Raw genomic sequence first — 26024 nt, forward strand, 5'->3', positions numbered from 1 at the left:
TACATCCAACGATAGGGACCATCACCGGGCCCGCATTGTTACCAATCACAGAGAAAGGACATACAATTTCGATAATTATTGTGGCCTACTCAAAATGTGAAGTCAAAGTAATCTTTTGAGATTTTAAAGAGAACTAGTTGTACCACTCTACTCTGACAATGTTGATGTGTAAGCTGCATGGAACATGCTTTGCTAGAACTAGGAAGCTTAAGCTTCATTACATCTGACTTCCTCCGACTGGTCCCAAAGGTCAAGAGGAAACGGGTTGCTACTGTCTTGGAAGTTTCAGCACATGAATATGCGTCTTATGACAATGTGGTTCACATGATTACCAACAGGAAACAGTTCTTCCAAAAGACCGGTACAGATTCCATCATAAACTACCACTTAGTTGTTAATGTTCATACTGGACTGCAATGATGGATCAAAACATGTTCATGCTAACACACATTTGAATTCATTTACTAAACACCTGAACTACAATTTAGCTGTAATCACATCCAATCCTGCCAGAAATTTCCACTCTATGACAGTCTTACTTTTGTTTAAGCCATGACACAGTATTGGGAATACATCAGAGAACCAATCAACTTAAAATTCTTTGTTCAAACAATACATCAGCACACTTACATCGCATGTGCACTTAAACATGATAATACATCAACGTAGCTATTTATAATATTTGTATTCAACACCGAAGGCTTCGAAGTACTAAAAGTTATTTCAAATAGGGAAATGAAGGTATAACCAAGTTTAGAGAGCATGAAGTATCTGATTACCAGGAATTCTCAATAGCAAGCGGTCAGTCTGTGTGGGACAGTTATTGTTGATTAAGATTTTGGCAAAATATAAGATGATTGGAATCAAGTTAGCAACAGAATGCATGCAACCTTTTCTTGAAAGGAAGACACCAATATGGCTATCTAGCCTTGTTGCTTACAAGGATTTACAAAAAATTTCATCAAGAAGAAAAGAAATATAGGTGGGAGAAATAGGCACGCACACACAATCAACATGCTTTATACACAAAATCCCTATTCACAATCTGTGACAAAAATAGCAAAGACTTAAGTTACCTAATTCTGTACAAAGGTTACCATCTTATTCTGTTGCATAAAGAACCACTCTTGAAGAGCTATACACCTGCATCATCCAAGAAACATTAACCATTATTTGATGTAACTTAACTTACTACTGACTCAGTTTAAGGATGCTTACAATGTACTAGCACACTATGTACAGGCAATTGTAACCAGCGCCACACATGGCTATCTGATTTATGGGGCACAAGCTTGAGCAGAAAATGGGCCAACAATTCTAGTGATACCATATATATGGATGATGCATCTTAACTGCCAAGGAAAAAAAGATGGCAATCTTATGATTGAGACGAACCCAGATATTTCTCCACGGATTCCTTTTTGTGCTCAGGATCCATGCTGCAATATGCAAACTAATCATTAACAAAGATTTTCAAGCTTCTGCATAATAAAATACTTCCTGTCAATAAAAGAAATGAAAAGAGTACAAAGTTTGGTTTATTGAAGTCTCTCGATGCAAAAACATAAAGCCTAATTCTTCCATACCTATCAAAGAAAAATATAACTAAGAGTGCAGAGTTCTTTTTTTGTACTTGGGATATAACTACAATTCATTATAAACACCTGGTGTTTTCAATTTCATTTAGAAACCAATTTATCCAACACCTTCAATGCATATAATTTATCTCATAGATGTGAGGCTGGTGCATTTACTAGTCGTGGTTGGAAACTTGGAATCTATTTAAACGTGGTAGTCCTAATGAAAAACTCTCTCTGGACATAGTAAGGTACAAATCAACTGCAGGGTGAATAAATTAGTTAATGAAATATTCATAGCAAAATAAAATCACCTATTTCTCAGTCCCAGTAATGTCCAGTGAACAGCACGAGCAGAAGCAGACAAAGGAGCTATAGCAGCAGCAGGAGTTCCACGAATAGCAGTTGCAAGGACTGATCCTGTACCAGCACCTCGCTGATAAGCTTTTAATGGAGTCACAAGTAAAGCAGATGTAGTTCTACCAAAGCCATCACTTAAACTCTCATAAGCCTACAGAGAAGAGTGAAAAATGTCATGGATATGGATAGGACTAAATGATTTGCAGCTGATCTTTAATCACTCCCACAATGGATAGGAGGAGCAATAGCAAACACAAACCAAAGTAACAAAAACACTGCTCCATCAATTTTAGGCACCATAAAATAAAATCCAGTGAATGTCCCATCCTTTTTGCTTTAGGTGAGTGCAGCTACTAAGGTTTTGGTTGAAGCACATCATCAGGAACACCCCCAATACTTAAAAGGCAGTTTAAATTATTTGAGGTTTACGATTGATTGAATTTCAAAAAATCATATTAAGTAATTATCCAACTTGTGAATACATGGTATGCTCGTTAGTATAACCTTGTAATATGGTGCATGAGAATAAATATGACCACTAGTTAATTTTGTAATGTGCAATACCAAAATCCTATAATCATAAAGAAAAAAGAAGCTTTTGAAACCTCATAAATATGCCCATCAGTATAACTTGGTAACATGGCACATGAGAATTGTGTACCTGCTGGATCCCCTCTTGCGCATTTTCAGGTTGATTAGATCTTACATTTGCTTTTTTTCTCTTTATCTCGGACAATGGGACAGACATAGGAATACTTGTAAGGAAGTCTTCAGTTTGGAGTAAAATCTCATGTGCTCCAGCTGCCAAATGCAATCCCAGCCCCACAGCTTCAATTGATATGCTCTTAATGAAAGACATTGCTCCTACAAAATGATGCTGATAGTTCAGTGCATTCTGTTCTTGTATGGCTTGTATGAAATGCAAGACTACGAAAGGTGACTTTCGAAAACTAGTAAATACTTGCAGATTTCAAATACATTATGCTTAACTGCATTTTTAAAAGAATTCCATCAATAAAGTTTGAGTAAAAACTAGCAGTTTGCATTTCGCTCGTAAGACCATTTATTTCTTCAAGCCCTCTAATATCTAAAGTCAATCATTCAGGTCTTTACCTTTTTGGCTAGCATGCCTGATTGCACAAAAAACAGAACTACAAATCATCCATATCGGTAGACGACAGGCCTTGGTGCAAGGGTAAGGTCACTCCTTTGCGACCTGAGTGATCAGGATTCAGGTCATGGAGACATCCTCTCTATATAAATGTAAGGCTAAGTACATTGATCCCAGAAAACACATTGGAAAGAGCCTCATACACTGGGTTTGTTCTTTTTCCATTTTAACCATCCATATTAGTATTTTAAGTGGAAAAAAATGTTTGATATTGCTAAGTATGTTTTTATCAATTTGAAGCTAGAATTAAATCTCTTTTTCTTGTTTTCTTCTTAGACATAAATATCTCTGATCTGCATATTGAATAGTGGGAATAATTTTCTGGCGGTACTTTTTTCTCTTTTCATGTCCAAGGGGCACTCAACATGGCATAGCGCACCAGATGTAGCATTTAGATTTTGGATAGCAAACCAACAGGGAATATTCTACCAGAACTTGAAGCGATGGTTAAAGAAATGACAAACTAAAATAAACTAATCATCTTAAGCTTTTATATTATTAGAAAATATAAACCAACCAATGTCAACGAAGCAACTTGCAAGAAGAAGACAGACATCTAAACGGAGACAGTAAAAAATGAATACATGCTTACCTCTCTGCATTCCCGTCAGAAACTTATGTTCTTTCTTGTAGCTTTTTACTGGCAGTGACACCAACTTTTTAGTGCCAGAACTGACAGCAGACAATGATTTTATGGGTGGAAGCCCTTTCAATAAATTACGGATCTATAAAAAGACATTATAATTAGAATGAAGATTGGATATTTTATAATCATAACCATTCTTCAGCAGAAATAATTGAAAAAGAACGATAAAAACCTGGTTGTGAGCGATATCTTCCAACCACTCCCCAACAACAGTTTCACAAATGTTGCTCCACCCATAAATCCCAGTAGCACAAACATGTTTGAGTTGCAAATCAATTCCCTGTAAATAAAGCCAAAGGATCCACTGTTTACAATAAAACCTTCGAGGAACTAAAGTTTGGAAACATTAATGCTTTATCACAATAGTAAAATGATACAATTACATCAAGATTAACTCTGAGCAGTAAATACAAGGTCAAATTCTGGTGTAATGAATGCATAATAGAAGAAATACTCTCACACCAACTTGGTGCAGTCTGCTTTGTTGAGCTAAAAAGAGGCAAGCATAAAAAAAAATCATTTAGAGTGAAATGTAAGTGCTTGTATGCAAGGATTGAAATATCGTACCGTACCAAAGTTTCGAGATTCGCTTGGTACGGTACGATACTATATACTGAACGGTATTATATATATATATATATATATATATATATATATATATATATATAAGTAAAAAAAAAAAAAGAAGGTCGACTGCCTCATCACCCTTTTTGGCACGTGGGGAGATGAAAACCTTGGTTTCTTCTCCCCATGCGGGCAGAAAACCAGGGCGACGTCACCTCGTTTTATGTATGTATATATATGTGTATATATATATATATATATATACATACATATATATGTATGTATATATATACATACATATATATGTATGTATATATATATGTATATATATACATACATATATATGTATGTATATATATACATACATATATATGTATGTATATATATACATACATATATATGTATGTATATATATACATACATATATATGTATGTATATATATACATACATATATATATATGTATATATATATGTATATATATATATACATATATATATATATGTATATATATATGTATATATATATATGTATATATATATATGTATATAAGTAAAAGAAAATCGTTTTCTGCAACGTCGCCCCTTTTCTGCCCGCAACGTCGCCTCTCTTCTCCCCGCGCGGATGAGAAGTCGCCGACAGATGAGGAGGGAGAGTGGCGTCGATCTCCAGGTTCTCCTCTTCTTCTCCCTTTTCTTTCTTGCCTCGGTTAATACCACGCTTCTCCCTCTTCTTTCTTCTCCCTCGGTCATCAACCGATTTAGGACAGTAATGGGGCGGAAACAACCCCAATTGATGGTACCGCCCGATAGCGAGCTGTCCGTGTACCGATCTACTGGCGAATCAGTACATACCGCCCGGTACGGATGGTATTATTCGAAATTAAAATCCTTGATCAAGAATTTACTGGGTGAAATCCTCTTTTGCAAAACTAGTGAACATGCTCAATCTTCTATTTGTCCTATAAGTTTTTTCTTTTTATAGAAAGCTTTTATTTGATGGTTGCAACTATCAAATTGCCATTTCAATCAAGTTTTAGTCCACGACTGGATTTTGTTATATCCCCCTTGGTGAACAATACCAAAAGTTTTCATTAGCTTTTAGTAACAATATAATTCAGTTGAACATTTCTTCAATGACTTGTTCATCCATTCTCATCATTTTCTGTCTCCAAAACAAATTTAGTTGTCAAGATTCTCAGAAACTTTTATCATAGCTGAACACACAAATACAAAGAGTATCTACTATCTATCATAGCCATTAAGGTCTCAATTCAATTTATCATACAAAACTATCATAATAAAACCTTAGGAGTTAAGACCATGGAATTCTACTAGGTATGAGTTTGTTAAAAAGCTAATTATATTACAAGATCATCAAATCAAAATTTATGATCTTTCCATTCAAACATTATTTTTTTATATATTAAAAATGTATGTAAATCTTAGTCATTAGTTAAAGAGAGAGTAACATTCACCAGCTAACAGGACTAGCACAAAGAAACTTAAATGTATCAACACACATAATATCAAGTACAATAAGAGTGATTCTAGTGAAAGGAACATACAAAGAGAGCCATTTATAAACAAATAACATGCTGTTGAAAACTAAGTTCAACAATTACACATTTTAAAGTCAGTAGTTAGAATGATGAAATAAACGATGCAAGCAAAACACTGATGGCCAACAAGCAATTTTAAGCTAGAACGTATGACTCTAAGGTACTAATTTGTACAAGGACAAGCTATCTACTGACTTGATGTCAACTCTCACAGATCCGATGTGTGGGGCCCACGTACAGGGACCCTACTCTTCAAGTCTGTGAGAAATGACATCACCTCTGAAGTTTTGCAGGATGGCTCGCTACACCCAAATGTCCAGAACTCCTTTGTCTAATCTTCAAGTGAATAAATCATAGGAGCATTTAGCTGATTGGGGCAGAAAGTAAAATTTGCTTATCCTAAAGCAAAAGCTTATGAGCAGAACAACAAAGATGACAGCAACAACAGATTCACAGAACCATGCACACAACATGAAAGCTCCCCATTGAAGATCCTGTACATACCCAATGACATTTTTGTTTTAAACAAAACAAAATATTTAGGTTACTGACATGAAATTATTGAGTCCTTCCATGCAAATTCATGCTATCAGAAAATATTTAGGTTACTACCACCACAGGAGGAACTAAAACATGCCAAGAGTGAAGGAACCTATTATAAGTTTAAAACACTAATATAAAAGATATACCAACCTTGAGAAAGATAACTTATACATAAGAAGAAAGATGCCATCTATGGAAATTTTCAAACAGTGAAATTTTCAAAAAAGATATATTATAATGTTATAAAGTTAAAAATCTTTAAGAGTGTGCAAGGTATTAGAGAGCTTATTTCAATGTAAACCTGAACAGCAACAGACATTGTCAATGTCTGAAGACCCTAAATCATATTGGATTATTCTAAATTTAACTTATAAAAGTTATAATGGTTCATTACATAAGTCGACAATTGAGAAGTATGATACACTATCTTATGAATTGCTCATGGTAACCTGAAGCAGTAGTTACACCAAGTCAGCTAACTTTCTGTGTGGTTTCACGATCTCAACTACCTGCTGACTTATCAGTCTCCTAATATTAACTTCCTTAGAAAAGCATATTTTTTCTAAAGTCGAGTTGAAAGAGGGCATGGTCCAGTCAGCTATATATATCACTTCAAATCCTGATAATGCAAGAATGAAAAAAAAAACAATTGTAATTTAGCAAGTTACCTTCCATGGCACTAAATTGAGAAGTTCAGCATAGTTTCCTCTTCTTAGTGCAGCTGCATCACAATGACGAGGAATATAGTCAACACGTACAACCACAGGCCTCACATCACATTTCTACAATGAGAAAGATTAGAAAAGAATCAGACACGACAGTGCATGATGTTACTGTTATCAAGTATATCTTAGCATATTGTGCATTGTGATCACCATAGGAGGAACATAACAGAAACTACTTAAGCAGTAATGAATGTAGGTAGAAGAATATTGGTCTCTCCAAGGAATGCAATTTCACTGTTTGGTATGGTATGACCAGTATTTATCGGTCCAACCACCACCCAGCATGCAAACAAACCCAATTTCGAGTGGTCCAACTGGAATACAGGCTTATCGCTCAGTGAACCCTGTGCACTGGGAGTAAGGCTGATGAACCAGGCTTACCGCCTGGCACAGGTCCCTGTGTATTGGGTGGTAAGGCCCATTAACCAGGCTTATCGCCTGGCACAAGACCATTACTAGGCCTGGACTGAGCAGTAAACCCAGCTAGCATTTTTATTTTAAAATTTTAAAATAAAAAATAAAATAAAACCCGAACTTATCCTCATGTGTTCTCCCCTACACCCACATCTGCCTCCTTCATTGCCTTCACCCCTCACCACTTGCTCGCTGCTCGTGTCAGTTGTTGTTGGCCCTCATCAGTAATCTTCTTCTCCTTCTCTTCATCCTCTTTTTCCACCTCCATTCCTCCTCTGCTGTTACATTCACTCCTCCTTTCCTCCTGACTGCCTATTTTCGTCCTCTCCTATGCTGCCACCTCTCCTTCTATTCTTCCCCCTTCCCTCCTCTCCTTTTGTGTCGTTTCCTCACCCCCCCACCCCCCCTCCTCTCCCTCCCACCACTTCCTTCCCTCCTCCTCTCCTTTTGCATCGTCGTCTTCCCACTTCCCTCCTCCGCTGCTTCCTTCCTTCCTCTCCTTTTACATTGTTGCCTCCTCCTCCTCCACTGCCCCCTTCCCTCCTCTCCTTCTGCATCGTGACCTCTCCTCCTCCTTCCCTCCTCCGCCTTGTCTCTTCTAGTTTTCCAATTTTCAATTGATTTTCCCTCAACCTTTTTTTGTGTCAAACCACTGATATTTGTGGTATGTACCGGTCCAAAAAGGGATCAGTACAGGGTCCTATACGAGATTGCATTTCTTGGGACTCATAGAACCATTATTGTCATGGAAGCTAGCATAATCATGAACAACATATTAAACTATTTTCGTTATCTATAGAACCAATTTTTGCTCTTTTAATGGTTGCAATATTAATAAAGTGTCACCAGTTCTTAGTAATTGAAATTGCAGCTAAATTGATAGTTTTATGCAGCCAGGGCATTGAAGACTGGATTCACATCCATGCATCCAAAAGAATCTGATAATGGATTGGCTAAAAGCTAATCCAAATCTGATCTAGTTAACAATCAAGCTTTGTTCTGATAAGTGCAAACACAATCCAATTCCAAGGAATCCCAACATCAATTATTCAAATATTGTCTTAACACCATTTAATTAAGTTTTGAAAATTATTTATGCTGAATATTTACCTTAGAAATCAACGTACAGTCATTGAATAATTTGTCATAAACAGATTGACTCAAGGTCAATCTGTAACAGATCTGACTATATATTGGATCATTAAATCAGGTCAGTTACTGGGTTGTCAGATCAAAATGCTGATTCACATATGGTTTTATCTGGATTGGATAATATACGATCTACTGAAAGGCATAGTCTTATGTCACAGATCTTCTAAGAAAGTAGCACTTTTGAAAAATATGTAAAAACAGTTGGACTAGTTTTAGTTGTTCCATGTTGCTCAAGCTGGAAATCTTGGAAGGAGAAAAGGCAGCATATTTCTTATAATATAAGTTTGTACAAATGCAAATTTTATTTTAAATAACATAGTTATGAGATAAAGTAAATCCAACTTGAAGCTTTGAGGAACTTAACATTGAGAAATAGCTATCCATACTTTGATAAAAATGCAAAACAAAGGAGTGCCATAGCTCTTCCCACCAGGGAAGAGGGACATTCCTATTAATTGTTAAGCATCTCTATTCCTCTTCCACAATGGTGTGTGGTGAAGGCTTAGCTTGGTCCTTCAAAGAAGTTTGGTTGGTTCAGCTGAGCCACTTTTTTAAAGACATACTTCAATGAATAGAGTTGGAAGAGTCAGAATGGCCATACCACTTGCTGAAGATATCAGGTTAATTGAAAAATATTTAACAGAGCATATCTTTCTCACTAAGTTATGGCTGAAGAGCCTAAGTGAGAGAAAATGAGTCTGAAGAACTAGCCTGGAAGAATGGAAGAAGAGCCACCTCTACCATTGTCTGGCTTCCAAACCTCCTGCTGCTTGTCTTTGACATGTCAGACTCGTCCAAATTATTAGGTGGAACTGGAGAGGTATCATTAAATAAATCCTTGCCAAAGAAACTGATGAGAAAATTGAGATGGGTTTGATCGAGATGCAACCGAAGAGGCAAAAGCTCAATATGTAACCTGAAAACCACCAAAACTTGAGCACTGATGAATGCTATGACAATTAACATGGGTACCCAATCAGCCAAATTGAAAAACATAAATAAGTTTCAACTTGTATTAAATGACAATTTTACAGAAATTTTCTCAAACATTTCAACAAAGGCTTTTCTTAAGTGTATCCCCAGAAAAATATGCAAAGCCCATCTTTTCCTGCTGTCACATAGTGGCATGTTTCCATCACATAGACTGAACCAGAATTTTCAGCAACCCTGTACAAACCAGTGAGTTGCAGAAAGCTAATTTTCAAATTTAAGGCAATTTAAATAATTATTTTATAATCTTCAATAGATTTCTGAGAGATTTTAATGGTGGACTTAGAAAAAAAAAAAGAGAGAGAAAGAGAGGTGATCTAGTAGTTCCATTGATGTGATAAAAGATTTACGCATACAGTTGTCACAAGTGTTAAAACTACAAGAGGAGAGTGTCTTTTAAGCTTATTACAAATGAAGCTATTATATTATATAATATATATATATACATATACATATACATATATATATATATATACATATACATATACATATATATATATATATACATATACATATATATACATATATATATACATATACATATATATATATATATATATATATACAAACACACACACACAGAGACATATATATATATACACACACATACATATATATAAATATCTATACATAAATATATATGTGTGTGTGTGTTACAAATCTATTCTGAGTACCAACTTTGGTAGTTTAGTCAAGAATGAAGTGAAGGATAAACTCCCATGGTGAATGCCAAGGTTCGCCGTACTGTACCGTACCGGCATTTCGACTCGTGCTCGGTACGGTACGGTACGCGTGTACCGACCGGTACACCGAGGTGTACCGAGCACTGTAGCACTGCTACAGTTCGCTACAGTAACTGCTACAGTGCGGACCGGTACGTACCGCCCGGTACGGGCGGTACGGCTCGGTACAGCAAACCCTGGTGAATGCTATTTGTTGATAATATTGTTACAACTTTCAACATATGAAAATTTAGTTGGAATCAATTCTAAACACATGCTAAAAACTAAGGGTAAGCTGAGGTAAAACCTGATACGAAGTACGAAGTAGAATTTTAGCAAAGCTAAGGAGACCGATTGAAAGTTCAGTTAAAATAGACGAGAATAATCCAAAAGTAGAAGTTTTAGATATATTATATATATTATCCGACTGAATAAGAAATATTAATGAAGACATCATTTATGTAGTAAAGGCAAGATGGTAAAAGTGGAGAGAAAATTCCTATATGAACATTGTGTGGTCCTTAGATTAAAAATAAAATTTTATAACACAGTTACAAGATCAACAATGCTTTATTGATCAAAATGCTAAATAGTCAAGAAAAAAATGAAACGGATAGCATTACTGAGATGAGGATATCGATATGGATGATGTTACTATAGAAATAATATAAGAATGTTTCCATTTGTTAGGCATAGAAGCAACAGAAAATAAGCTTATAGAATATCGTTTTAGATGGTGTGGGCATCGCCAAAAATACCAATTGATCACTTAATCAAACATGGTGATCTATAAAGACTAATGGTGTCAAAAGGTAGAGGAAAACATTTAAAAAACATTATAAATATAATAAAAAGTGATTTGATTGCTCACAGTTTTACTAGTGATATTGCCCTAAATAGAGGCAAAAGGCAGGATAAGATCAATATAGTCAACCCAAATAGTTGGGACATTACAGCTGCTTCTTGTGGTTGCTTAGAAATATTTTTTACCTCAAGAAGTCATATCTGACTGTCGCAGCTCAAATATTGATTCAAACAAACAAACCCTCATGTTCATTTGATCAGATTTTCAGGTTTAGTGTTCTCTGTCTGCAATATATATGAACTCTCAAGAGGAACATTGATTAAAATAAACAGTGGATTACTGAGTCGATTGAGACAAAGGTGAACTTAGTGATCATTAAGTTGAAACAGTGAATTTACCAATTTTATCCTCGACTTCAATTGCTGTTATCTCAATTCTTTCCATCCCTAAATCCAATATCACCTTCTAAATAAAATTTATCTAAGATTCTTTTCCCTGTTTCACTAAAAAATGTACCACTGCATTATTTCCTGTGATAAACCATTTAGCCATGGCTAAATGAAGCAACAATCCAACACAATGCAATAAAATTTCATGGTCTAATTGTTGTGATTCAGATGGATAATTAGACTTAATATGTAACTTATACAAGTCATAATCACATAGAAACAAACAAATAAAAAGTCACTTCTACATGATGGTCTCTAAATAAAACAAATCTCATACACCTACAGTGACCTACCTGTCATAAGAGGTCAGGTGATGTACAAATGTATAATTCAGAATAGCTTCATCTTGAATGTAGAAGTGGTTATGACTGATAAGCTCATCATGGAAGCTTTAAGATATCCGAATCAACTAGACTTTTAGAAGGTGACTGTTGGCAAAGCTAGCTATTCGCACATGGAAAATAAAGTAAGACTGAATCTCTATAAATAGATTGGACATGGACAGGGAAATCAGAAACATGAAATTTGATAGGAAACTATCAGTGTTTTCCTTTGTAGGTTCGTGAATTGCACTTAACTGGCTTTGCTAAAGCAATCCTAGTATTTCAAATAAAAACATTACACAAATCAAATATGTATTATCTAAATGGTAAAGTCACAAAAAATACAATGACCAATTTAATGTTTAAATAGGAAGCATCTGACAAGTACCTGTATTCCTCCAGAGGTGTTAGTGGGTTGGGCCTTACAGCTTCCAATATCAATTTGAATGCTTTAGCATGGGATTCTCTCAGATAATCTTTTGGTTGGTAATTACCTAAAACCTATATTCAAAATAACGAATACTTCAAACATGATTCTTTACTAGTGTTTACTAGCGTGAAAATATCAATGACATGTATAAAAAGTCAAGACAAAATTTCACACCATCTTCCAAGGTGCATCACTGCTTCTGTCATAAATCTGAACATCCTGAATGGACAGAGAAAACTTCGAGACATAAGTTACACCTTCAGGATATATGTCATACTGAAGATACAACCCAACCAAGCTAAGCTCTAGGAATGTGCTCCTATCTCTTCCATTCTGGGTCACACTACACACAGGAAGTCCCTTTGGTTTAGTCCAGTCATGGCCAGCATACATGCACCACCTTGCATTCATATTTTTAAGAACTACTCTTCCATTTAGAAGACAACAATCAACAGGGTAAAAATTGTCAGCTCCAAATTCCCCTTCTTGCTGCAAACTCTTTCCTTCAGGCTGATTCAGATTTGTTGAAATATGGTCTTCTAATATCATCAAACCATCATCCAGGTACCACCCACCTTGTCTGTGTTCAGTATCTTTATGAGATGATGTATCTATACATTTGCTATCTTTGCTAAAAGAACAATTGCTGACAGGCACTGGGGATGATGGAAGCATGTCAGATGCATAGTAGCTCTCGATAACCTGACTTGTGTATGTTCTATTTATGGGTTGGTTTAAAGTCTGTCCCAATTCTGCACTGCAAGATGAACCAGAATCCAGAATATTTGCTGCAAAAGCATCATCAGCTCTTGAGGCATTAACATTCAACATGTCCCCTAGCTGACATTGTTTGAGTGAGATATGAGATTGTGTTCCACAATGATCAGATGTAGTATGACATTCAAAAGCATTCTCAAGAATCTCATCCAGGAGTCCAGCGGCTTGATGTTCTTCACTACTAGTTGACAACTCAAAACCTGATCCTGCAGAATTGCTTGAGATAACTTCTGCAATGTAACTTGTATTCCGGTCCTTATCTACAAGCTGAATAGCATTCCATCTAGACTGTAAATGTATTAAAGCATCTTCAACATCAGGTGCATAAAGCTGCTGGAGCTGGGAAACTAAACGGAAAAGACCAAATGTTGTGTCATGACAGGATTCCAAATCGATATGTGAATCTGTACATTCAATTTCCCAGAACATCCCTCTAATTCTCAGAATAGCCAGCAGAAATGAAACCTGAGCAACTTTGCAATATCCAGCCTTTTGAAGATAACCTACACAATAACCACCGATATCATGTAAGGAGCCAGTTGATTCACAAATAAGAAAGCCTACATCCTTTAGATGAATATTGTAATCAAAGGTTGTGTCTGACTTAGTATGATGAGAGAGGCTCAATGATGCTGCAGCTAAAAGGCACGCTGTGCATACTTTTTCTGTCTCTTTGTCAGGTTCAACATCAGAATCATGCTCACAGTCTCTATCTTCAGTGCTGACTGCAGATTGTTTATTATGAGGTTCATAACTCAGAGCAACATCCACCAAATCCAGAAAAAAAGACAATTTTCCAGCTGTTCCATCATTTCCTTTCTCTCTAGGAGATGAACTAAAATATGAGAATATGTCACTAATCCAATCCAACCGACCACCTGGTGCAATAACTGTTCCACAACGAACCATTATGGAAGTATAGCTTTGTTGTGACAGTGGATTCCACATGTTTGTTACAGCAGTACCAGCAGGGCCAAACATTAATGCATTAGCACCTTCACCATTACCCCGTCTCATTGCAGAATTTCTACAGGTTAACAAAAGAAACTCCTCTGCTACTGCACGAGATTTTTCAACATTACTAATGATGGAACCCCACAGTTCACCTTCACCATGATTGAGCCATAAAAATTTTGCATCCCCAACTCCACCAGTGTTAGAGACAGATAGCAACTCAAACTTGTCAACTTTCAATTTAAAGTAATTCCATGATCCCTGTAGCTCCTTTTGTACTAGATGGTTGACCTCAATTACTTCATTTAGCCTAATAGAAGCATCTAAGACATCACATTTCACAAGAATTGTTGTTTGAGATGCATTAGAGGAACTGAGGAATTTGTTCTTGATGCTACTGTCAACACACACGTCCACCCCAATGGCAGCCTCTGAATATCCATCAATGAGATTATTCAACAAACAATTTAGAAGCTTAAAATCATGATTATCAAGATCGATGCAAACACGAGACAACTGAATTTGCAATAAAAATGCAGAACTGAGGATCAGCTCCTGGCGGACATTAGAACCTGTTTCCTCAAGGTCCTCTACATTGGTTACAGAAGAGAATTCGGATTCTTTTCCAATAATTTTGTTTCTATTTTGATCATGTGATGCAGACAAACTCCAAGCTCGATCTGCCATCCACCTGCCAGTCACAGGACCCTTCTGCCAAAGCATGGTAACTCCAGAACAAGAATATTTTTTTGTACCTTCAACAGATAGAATCTTCACAGCAGTGAAGAGTTGACTATTTAAAGTAGAAATCGTAACATCCAAAGCATTTTCTTTTGAAGATTCCACCAAGTAAATATAAAAGTTTCTTATACTCGAGTGGATTGAACTGGAAGGCGTATGAGATTGATCACTTCCAGAACTTGCCTCTGGAACTGTAAAGGCATCTGAAGCTTCTTCAGAGTTTAAAGTTGCAGAATGCTCAAGAGTGATGATCTTATCCAAAAAAGTTGAGTTACTGAAATCTCCATAATACTCAGAAGGAAACCATATTATTATCCTTGCCTGTGGAAGCACTATATTTCCTTGAAGAAATGCTCTTGGAGACACACTGGTCACATCATGATGAATGCAATTTTCAGCAACCTCATGAAACGAAATCCTCTCTCTTTCAGACAGCATATCAGATTGAACATCTTTATTTATGTTGTATTTCTTTGAAGGACACTTTATTCGTCTAAACAGGTCCAGCAGCATATAGACTAAAGCATAGTGAAACCATAAAACAAAAGGTGGCAACTCGATGACAAATGATGTCAATGCCACACCATGTGAGTCTTTTGAGTTGACATTTAACTTACAGCTGCATTCACCGAAAGTTTCCAACAATCTAACCTGGTTCAGGCCATTCAGAACTTTATCCCTGACAGCTGATTCTGAAACACGATTTCGTATATGGAAAGGAAATGGTGGAAGAGCATCTTGGACCTTTTCTTGTAGATAAGGGCTCAAAAACATTTGTTCTTTGGATTCATTCTTCCACTCATGTGAGGAAATTCCTGTGGCACAATTTTGAGTATCATAGTACGCATCAACTTTAATATGCTCGACTGATGCGCTAAACTTTGTATTTTGAGAATAAGTCTGCTGACTTTGTCAAATATATGAAGTTAGCCAACACACACAAAAAAATGTGAAACAAAAGCTTCAAATGAATTGACAAAGTAAGGCGCATCAACTTTTACCTCCAAATCTAGAACTACATTCTGACACTTTGCTTCAAGGTGGTGCATCTTTTCATTCACAGGATCAACTTCAGTTGTGCTGGATACGTCAACATTCGTAGGGGAATGGCAGCTCATATAAGACCCAAAGCTTAGCTCACTCAATAATTTGTTGGAACCATATGAAGACTGTTGATCATCGTCTCTGAGGAAAAGAATAACAGAGATACCAGCAATTGCAGCTCGTAAACTTGTCTCCACATGTTGTTCTGAATCAACATGGATGAGAATTTAGAAACACAGCCAGAAATTATAGTGTTAGGAACTGGGAAATAATTACTACAACATAATACAAGCTAATAAGAATTTGAATTAGTAGAATTGCAGTTAGCTCTCATGTCAGATATCAAATATGAAATGTTAAATGCTTAGAACAAGAAAAACTATAAGAACTCATTGATTAAAGTGGCAGTTTTCAGTCAGCTGGCAAGTGCCGTATACAAGTGACAGAGGAGTGTTTGACAGATTGGTGGAGAGAAATAGGAAGGGGAGAAACTAGAGGAAGAATAAGGAAGACTAAAAGGGATAACAAGGTCCACAAGCCATTAGCAAACTCAAAACTATTAGCACAATTTATCTTCACACAGAAACTAGATTATGTCCTTGGATTTGATTACTTCGTCCCTAAGCAACATTAAAGACTTCAAAAGGAAATAATCAGGTTAACTTTCTCTAATCTAAATCCACCAAAGTTACAGCCTATCCTAGACTAGAAATACTACTACTAGACTCAATGAATCTGGACTAATCAAACTCTGGGAAAAAGGAAAGAACAAAACTAGCTCCAAAATATCTAGAGAACTAGGAAAACCATAATCTTCCCACAGAGATTCAATCTAGATTCACCTTCATTATATCTAAAAGCATACATATTGCATCAATCTGCCAGCCCATTATCAGCAGAGAGTTTCTTGTCATTCTAACGACATGCAGACATCATGTTGGCTTGGTGTCAAGGGATGCAAGCAGGCTAGCACATACCATGGTAGTAGCCTAGTTTATAACTATATTGCATCAATGCCCCAGCTCACTATTAGCACAAAATCGCATGTCATGATGAGAATAAGCCAACATTTTATCAGATTGGTGTCAAGCAATCTATTCTGGTTGACATGTACCATGCCTGTAGCCTAGCACATAACCAGAAAACCCAATCATGTAAAATTTGAAGCCTTTTATTGACCAATGCACACTATTATGAAATTTGAAACTTTGCATGACCAATACATACCATAGAAAGCTAGTTGAGTACCAAAGGGGTTGATATGCATTAACTCAAATTACCCAAGGAAGGGAAGTGGAACTAGAAGTTGCAGCGACGTCATAGAAACTAGAAAGTACATGAAACTTACTGTAAAGTTACTGATTCAACTACTAAATAATCTGGGTAAATGTTGTATATCAGTATATGTGAAGAATATCTTGATGGATTTCTGATGTCATAAAGGTAATTAAAAAATAGTACTGTTATAAATAGTATTTAAAATTTTAATTCAAAAGAATCAAAACAATGTCCCAATACAGGATCGAACATGATCGGTGTACCAGGCATGATCTAAAACAGGTTTGAGTACTGCTACAACTAATTCTATATCATAAGTAGGGTGTAGAGAATAAACAAAGGACTTAAGAGGTTTAGAAATGAAAAACTTAATGAAGTTACTATGCTAATATTCTAGCTGCAGGCCGTACCAGAGGCGACACATGTACAGAAGGAGCAAGATAATAAAACCAAAGTACAACTTACCTAGGGCTACAAAAGTACAATTTAAGATTATACATTAATCATAGATGTTCCATATGTACAGAAGGAACAGTAGACTGAAATCAAATTATAGATCAATTTATATGCACCTTGGAGGAGAAAAGCACTATATTGGTCATTGGTGTCTTCTAGTACATAAAAAATGATAATATGTTATTTCTGAAAACAATATAATGACAAAAAAATTAACTTCTTAAAGTACAAAATTGGACAAAAACAATAGGAACTACAGAACAAATTGAACAGGTTAAATTAGGTCAACTAATAAATTGAAAAGATAAAAAGAAACATGTGCAAGGATCAAAGTGCTGAATAAACATCAACAAGCATAGTGTAACTGATATACTTGCTGAACTTTCACTTGAGAGAAAATTATTGCTAAAAGATTAAACAATAATGGAATTACACCCATGTAACTAAGTTCTAGAAAATGAAAAATGGTTCCAATTTTCACGACAAGGCAACAAATAGCTTTAAGGTGGGTAATTAACTTAATTATTCTTAAAAAATAATAATGAAACTGTGTTGTCATCTTTGGAAGAACAATGCTATAATAATGAAGGTTCATGAATACAAATCATAAAGAAACGAGTTCAACAAACTGGTAACAGATCTTTGATGAGACAACACCTGCAGACAAGACTTGCTCAACAAAAAAAGATATTTGGGGTTTGCATAAAAGTCATGTTTCTTAAGTGTTGGGCAGTTAAAACACAACATATACAAAATGTAATATTGAGATGGATGTGCGGAGTCAATATGAAAGATAAAAAAAAAAAAAATTATTTGTGAACTAGGTATCGCTTCGATAAAAGATAAGATCAAATAAAATTGTTTAAAATGGTATAAGCATGTGCTTATGAGACCTCCAAATACAATTGTTAGAAGAGGTAAAATGATTAATGTTAGTGGTACAGGTAGAGATAAAGGAAGACCTAAATAAAATTCATGTAGCCAACCCTAAATAATTGGGACTTACGGCCTTGTTGTTGTTGTTATTGTTAAAAGTCATGTTTCTTGAGAAGGTTACATCGGCACGTTATTTAAGGAAACACTCACCTTTGAAATGGCAAGTAATTTAAAACAGTGATAATCTACAGAAAACAGATATGTGCTATACAAAAAATGTAACATGACAAGTCAGGGGATCACCACTAATGCAACGGCAACAAGTCTTGCAAATGGACAATGGAAATTACCTTTAGGAATGTCTCCCATTCCAGAAGCAAGATTAGATGCAACAGATATTGCATTGAAAACAGAACATGTCCAGTTCCATATATGACCACTAGCAGGGTACACCTGGGAGCTCCTTAGCTCATCAAAACATTCAAAAAACTGATCGATGCTGCAGATAACATTCATTCCAATTGAGAAATCAATCATAATCATTTTTTGTGGAAGGCCAAGGTTATATGGCTCAATTACATTGAGTATAGAGGATTCATCATATTGAACTAGAGAGTATACAAAAGCAACAAGACTGGCATTGAATGAAAAAGCTATGAACCTAGCAAACTTTTCAACAGCAGGAACCATCAAAGTTGGTCATCCATAGAAGAATCAGAATATTCACCAGCTAAAGTAATGGATACACTGATATAGGACATCATACTTACAATAGACACGTGGCAGCATGTAAGATGTGCATGCAAGAGGTGTCATGTTACTCTTTGCAAGCAAGCATTCAGATAAAATAGGTTTTTTATGTGAAAGAATCGTCACATGCTCTGTTTTTATGTAAATCATGAACTAAAATTAATATGGAAGCTAAGGAAACAAAAGGCAAATTACACAAATTTAATTCGCAGCTTTTTTTTTGGGGTCCAAAATCACCTAAAAGGACACACGAATAACAGTTCATCCATTCAAACCCATAGAGACAGAGAATAAAGCGAAGAACTATATAAGCAAAATAAAGCGAAGAACTATATAAGCAACTTTACATTTTCAGTTCAATTCTGACAAACTCATTCGATGTCTAAATTCATGGACAGATGTAACAACACTTGGTACTATTAGTACTCTCTGACTAGAGAGAAAGAGGAAGTGAAGAATGGAGCATGGTATGCAATTTCGAATGGTACCGCCCAGTACGGGCGGTACGTACCGGTCTGACGACATACCGGTATACGAACCGCCCGCTACTGGACGGAACGTGCTACAGTGCTACAGTAAGAGAAAGAAATATTTAAAACTGCTCGATAACAGTGATACAATTCTCCAACAGTCAAATTGACCGTTGGAGCCCTTTCTCATAGTATTTAAACTCCTTCTCCCCTATTTCACTCTATTACATTTTCATATTCTCTTAAACTATCTCAAACTCTATTTTTCTCACATTTATGCTCTTCTAAACTCTACAAAACAACGATTTGTGAATTGAATCAAGGCTAATTTGGGAAGATTAAGAGGAAGAACTTTCTAATCAAGAGGTATGTTTACATAAGGACAATTCGTAATAAACCGAAATACGAACCTTGTACAAGATATTCTTCAAAGCCCGAAAAAGATATGTGATACTATTCTTACCTAATTTACATTGATTTTGCTAAACTTATGCTATTGCTATATTTATTTCTAACTTAAAAACTCTATCCTAACCTTTTTTTTTATTTTCGGAGGGTTTTACACCTAAATTAGGTGTATCGCTCGATACGCCCTGACGTACCGCTCGATACATGGTATCGTACCGTACCGAGCCAACCTCGAAACACCGGTATAGTACGGTATTGCATACCTTGGAATGGAGGAGGAGACAAAGAAGATGAGGAAGAGGAGAAGGACGTACAGATAGAGAACAAAGAGGAAGAAGAAGCACATGAGGAGATGACAACCCGAATGAGGAGGGCAGAGAGAGCATGAGTAAAAGATGGAGGAACTATAAGAGGAAAGAGAAAGAAAAAGATAACTATCAAATGTTACCCCGTGTCCACCCGATTCCCAGAGTTAAAATTTGGTAGTATGATTGATAAGGTAAGAATACAATATAGTATGCCTTGTATGAATCGAAACCAAGCTAAAATCAATGGTCCTTGTCGGGGTTTTGAATACCGATCTATACCAACGTACCGAGCTTTGCTCAATATGGTACGTACTGGTATGTACCATCGATAAGCCAAGGCATACCGATCGGTACGTCTCGATAACGGTCAAAATCTGAGGCAATACCGATTGGTAAGCCTCGGTACCAGTCAAAACACTGGTACCGCCCAGTAGAAAGCGGTCCGCATACCGGTATCCTCTCGGAGCGGTACATACTGCCTGTACCGGGCGATACACATCGAAATTGAGAATACTAGTCCCTGTACCAGTTCACAATAAAAACTATGCTTGATTTTTTTAAACCTCGAGTTTAACAAAAAAAACCTTAAGTTGATAAGCTAATCTAACTTAAAAACAGCAGTTAAGGTGCTTAGGCAAAGGAAAGTGAATGAAACTATGATCTACCTATCTGAGGTTATAAGGGAACTATGGATTTGCCTAACTGAGATGCCTAATGGACAGGTTCAGTCTGTTCAATGCCCGATCAGAATAAAAACTAGTCCAGTACTGACCTTACCAGCTCATGTATACCTCTAGGGTAGCACAAGTACCCATATGCCAAAGGAAACTTAAAATGTGAATCTGCTTATCCAAGGTGCTAATGAAACTATAGAATTGGCTACCTGAGAACCTAATGGCCAGGTTCAATCATTTTAATATCTGATTAACTATAAAAATTAATCCAGTACTGAATAGAAGAGACTGTGGACCTCTGGGGTTATGTCAGGAACCCATTAGACTGCTCACCAGTCACCAGCACATAGTGATTGACTGGATAGATTAATTGATTGACCAAGGGACAACCCAGGACTCAATGACACCTTATTAACAAGAAGGTTAAACCAAAATTTAACAGAAATAGCCTTAACCTTCCCAATGAATAAAAGAAACATCAGAGGGATAAGATCATTCACAGGGCCAAATTATCATTTCTGATTGCACAGAAGATAACTTCCATCTGGTCATAAGGACTAGGATGTTAATCTCACAACGTAGTTCACTACAAGGGAAGCAAAGTATGCCTCAGTGGAGCGAAAAGCCTCACCTAACATGAGACAAAGTCAAATTTGGGCCTTAATAAACACCACACGAATAACATTGTCAGAAACATTTTTATGTATTCTCTTGAAACTCTTACAAGCCTCTTTTACATGAATATATTCCTGTTTTGTTGTTCTCATCTTATAGTTAAACCAAGAAAGAAAGAAAGCATTATCAAGCTAACAGATACATGTGAGAATGTGGTTTCATCCACAAGAACAATTAAACGAAAATAGCTTCTATAAGGCACGGAAATAGTTAAGATGGCAAAAATAAGAAACAATAGTGGATTTCAATAGCTACTATATGACACAACAATATGTCACTCCTATACACGTATTTTGGAAAAAATGGCATTGCTGAGATAATATCTAGGGAAAGAATTTATATAACGGGCATGGACAATATTACCATGTCATGTAGTCATCATTTAAAGTTCAGAAAACAGACCTTGCACCCAAATCTGGCTCAACATCACTTTGATCCTCATGATAAACATATTCTGGGATCCAATTGTGAATCACATTCGTCCTCATAAGCAACATATTCGGAACTACCTCTGGAGTGATTGCAGAATAAACGCTTCTTACTTCATTGGCCTTAACTGGTGTCTCAGCATCAGCATCTAGATATACAGTACATGACATTGATGAGTGGTTGCCACTTTTGCAACTAAATTTAAAAGAATCTGGACGTTTATGATTGTAGGTCCATTGAGATTCTCTAATGTTCTTCAGAGAATGCCATGTGGCTATGAGCCACTCGATGCTGCTGGGTTGCACCCTTAATTCCATGGGATCGATGGAAACATCTGCATCAACTTTATGTATATCCAAATATCCATTCTTCCATGGTATGCTTAAGTTCAATGTCCCTGAGAACCCACCACTTGCACCAGTCAAAATTGGAGTGGTACCATGTCGCAAAAATCTTTCATTAAAGCTCTTTCCTGTAACACTATGAAGTTCAATACCCTTGTCAATATCATCTATTAGAAGAAACTCAATGTTAGCTTCACAAAATTTTACGAAGTTCGTCAACTTTGCCATAGAATCCTCAGAAACACAAGTTCCAAATTCAGTTTCTTTAACTCGAAAAACTAATAGTTCATGTGATCTGTTTCTTCTTTCATCCAGATCTAAACAGGGATCAAATGCAACTATAATTCCATTTAGTTTAACATGAAAGCTTGTTAGGAACCACTTCACAATCTTGGCAATCGTTTTAACTCCTTCATGAACATCTAGAGGAATAGAACCATGGTAATACTGAGCAGGCCCCAGCTCAATCTTGTCTGAATTGGTTTTCATATATTGTTGGCCATCATGTGCCAATTTACATTTTGCATCAGCGAGAGAAATATTGTTACCTCTAAATGGTTCAAGTACAAGCTCAATTTCATTAATTTCTATCTCACAGTTTCTAAGCTTCCAAGGAATTCTAATAGATAAGGATTTTAATGATCCTTCTTTGATCACAATTGGCATGCCAGAAACCTGAAACACAAACAAATCAACAAAACTAAGTTTGAAACAGAGGAACAACTCTACTAGTGACATAAGAGATGAAAATATGGTGTAATCTAGCAAGAACTTAAACCAGCACTTTGAAGTTGTTTGGCAACAATGAACCAAAAGAGACAACCTGTCAAGACATGTGGTCAAGTTTCACAACAGTGTGTAGTCAACACATTGAATTTTTTCAGGGGAATAAAAGGAAAACTCTATCATCAAGAAGCATAAAAGCAAATTTTCACCTCATGATGTCAGAAAATCAATTTAAGAAGACTGCAAAAGCTAAATATTTGTCATTTACAGGATTTGATTTCCTAGTAATGCTACCTCAGTAATTTTCACATAATGCTATCAACTAGAAACTACCCAGATCATTATCTTTGCAATAGAGAATAAACTCTCAGAATGATATATACTTAAAAGTTGTTTAGATCGTCCAATGTATAAGTTTGTTGATTTCCAAGTTTAAACAAACTTTACCATTAACATGCTAGAAGAAGGGTTTCTTTCAGCAACCAATATCTTAACTGAATTTTCACTAGACATTACTAATGGTTTTACAAGGGTCTACCTCTTAGTGAAAGCCTGACAGAGTGAAATGCAAACAACAACCCTCAATATCCAATTAGAACAAAAAAGCCCATAAACCCCACTTACTGAATCTTTCAAACCTCTGTGACAATTAAAGTCTCAAATTATGTTCGTCCTGACGATCCCACAGGTATATATCGGTCCATCACCTACCGCTACGTAATACACCCGACGCACCACTATATATCCAGCCGGCATTTAGCGGACAAATCAAGAATCTTGAGTGGTCCAAATCTCCGTACGATAATTGTGATCGCAACATTCAACAAAATCCACAGTTTATTCATACAGCTTCTCTTTTTATTACCGGATACTGGGAAACTATCGAGAAATCACCCAAAAACAAAAGAACAGCCAGCCAAAGCATTGCATCTCAATTGCAAACTAAAAAACGAGAAAAAGGAAACCCTAAAGAAGCGGAAGAAAAGAGAAAAGGAAAGGGGGAGCTACATGATCACCTTCTGGTTGAGGAAATCGACGTTCAGAGCGAGGTCGGTGAGGTGGATGGTACCGGTGCTGAGCTGGACATCAAGCTGGTCGAGGTCGATGTCCCCCAATATCACCTCCCCGAGCTTCTTCTTCAGGAGGAACTTACACACGCGCTTGACCACGCTCGATCGCGAGAACTCCCACCGCGAGAACATCCTTGAGTTCCCTGGATCAGGGCTCGTTTCTCCGATCGCTAGGGTTTGCCCATCCAAGAACCAGAAAAGGGCGGAGGAAGAGACGAGGGAACGTAGCTCGCGTACGCTAACCGTCTACGACCTATATGCACACAAAGCGGCATACGAATGGAAGTCGAGCAAAGCTCACTCCGACGAATCACGTTGTCATGTGACAGAAGCAATCGAGCGGAGGAACGCGGTGGGTAGGGGATGCCAAACAGGGATTTTGGACTGGTGGGGGCGGAGAGGGCCCCACGTTTTACGTTCTCGCGGGTTTAAGGGACTGACCGGTACGCGATGGGGTGACTTCGAATCGCTGCACATGTCAAGCAACGACTCAAGTTACCAAGGCGAACGAGTGCACCCACGCAACTCGTGGCTGGAATCGTGCCCTGAGTCTCGTCGGACAGGAGGCTGTGCCACTAAAATTAAGACAAGGAAAATATTTATAAAAATGAATTTTAGGGTATTTTCTGGAAAAAAAGATCAGTTTTTGATTGAGAAATTATGTTAGGATCGTTAGAACGGGATGTGATCATAGATAATAATAATTCTTTTATTCGGTCTCCAACCTTTATTTTTTGTCAATTGATTTCTTAAAATTTTAATTAATATTTTAATCAAGCCTATTAGTTTCAGGTTAAATATATTTTACGACAAAACTTATCGATGAATGACAATGGAGTACACATTGATGATTGAGGGAAAGAAGTACTATTATAAGATATTTTGTTATGATAACACTAGAGGATCACACGGTAGACTCCTCAACATCATACGATCAATTCATTGACACATGGAGGTGAATACCTTGGCACCAAACGATTGACAATACCATATGATTGATATGTTAACGCTAGGTGATCAATATCTTAACATTATACAACCAATCCTACCCCACGATATCATGTGATCGACATCTCGATGTCAAATGACTAACACTAGTATGCCATATGAGAAGTACAATGATACTCAATGGTTTTAGCTCATCCCACTCACTATTCGGACATTATCATCAAATCTATATCATATGTCAAAACATTATATGGTCCTGAACTCCACATAGATTGATAATAATTATGTTTAAGATCACAGCACCATATTCTCATATCATTTAGAGGTAACAGTTCAATGAATTCACTATAAAAAGGGTTTCATAAATATATTTCAAATATACACAAATTACACTTAGAGTAAATCAGAACTATCTAACCAACTTACAAACTAAAGTATTAGATTGTCAATGAGTGTCTTGACATAACATTTTAGGGGTTCCTATCAAAATTTGACTTAAGACCGACTCGAAGAAAAAAATAAATCAGATTCGAATCAATTTTCATCTGGGACAATGACTTACTAATTATAATATCAAATTAACTTCAATAGTTTAAAGGTAATATAAGTATATTTATATATTAAAATATTAGTATGATGTATGTGACCCACTTACTTTAGACTTA

The 26024-nt window shown here is 36.4% G+C and overlaps 1 protein-coding gene across 7 annotated transcripts; it reads right to left on the reverse strand.

Moving 5' to 3' along the window:
* Nucleotides 1-1000: 1000 nt before the first annotated feature.
* Nucleotides 1001-24792, reverse strand: LOC103987202 (autophagy-related protein 2). Of its 7 annotated transcripts, XR_010514066.1 has the most exons (14): nt 24358-24786; nt 22245-23290; nt 18908-19056; nt 15905-16152; nt 12606-15806; nt 12390-12502; nt 9424-9628; nt 7090-7203; nt 3927-4034; nt 3701-3833; nt 2599-2801; nt 1892-2088; nt 1219-1439; nt 1001-1143 (listed from the first exon to the last, which is right to left on the reverse strand). XR_010514066.1 is itself a non-coding variant. In XM_065186595.1 (13 exons), the coding sequence occupies exons 1-13, from the start codon at nt 24541-24543 to the stop codon at nt 1454-1456; spliced, it is 5931 nt and encodes a 1976-aa protein (XP_065042667.1). In that variant the 5' UTR covers nt 24544-24787; the 3' UTR covers nt 1001-1453. The 7 variants fall into 7 exon arrangements, 4 of the variants coding, with proteins under 4 accessions (XP_065042667.1, XP_065042666.1, XP_065042665.1 ...); XR_010514068.1 differs by having other exon boundaries at nt 1001-1481; nt 1892-1997; nt 24358-24788; XR_010514067.1 differs by having other exon boundaries at nt 1001-1439; nt 1892-1997; nt 24358-24787.
* Between the last annotated feature and the right edge of the window lie 1232 nt (nt 24793-26024).

The sequence above is a fragment of the Musa acuminata genome, chromosome BXJ1-6, assembly GCF_036884655.1.
Source record: "Musa acuminata AAA Group cultivar baxijiao chromosome BXJ1-6, Cavendish_Baxijiao_AAA, whole genome shotgun sequence".
NCBI lineage: Eukaryota > Viridiplantae > Streptophyta > Magnoliopsida > Zingiberales > Musaceae > Musa > Musa acuminata.

Excerpts from the sequence above, each read along its gene's own strand:
- LOC103987202 (XM_065186593.1), bottom strand. The coding sequence starts at position 24,543 with ATGTTCTCGCGGTGGGAGTTCTCGCGATCGAGCGTGGTCAAGCGCGTG. Across the intron at positions 19,057-22,244 it reads GAGCCAGATTTGGGTGCAAG|CATCGATCAGTTTTTTGAAT; the intron begins GTCTGTTTTCTG and ends TGTTATCTGCAG. Across the intron at positions 1,440-1,891 it reads TTACTGGGACTGAGAAATAG|CATGGATCCTGAGCACAAAA; the intron begins GTGATTTTATTT and ends TGCATATTGCAG.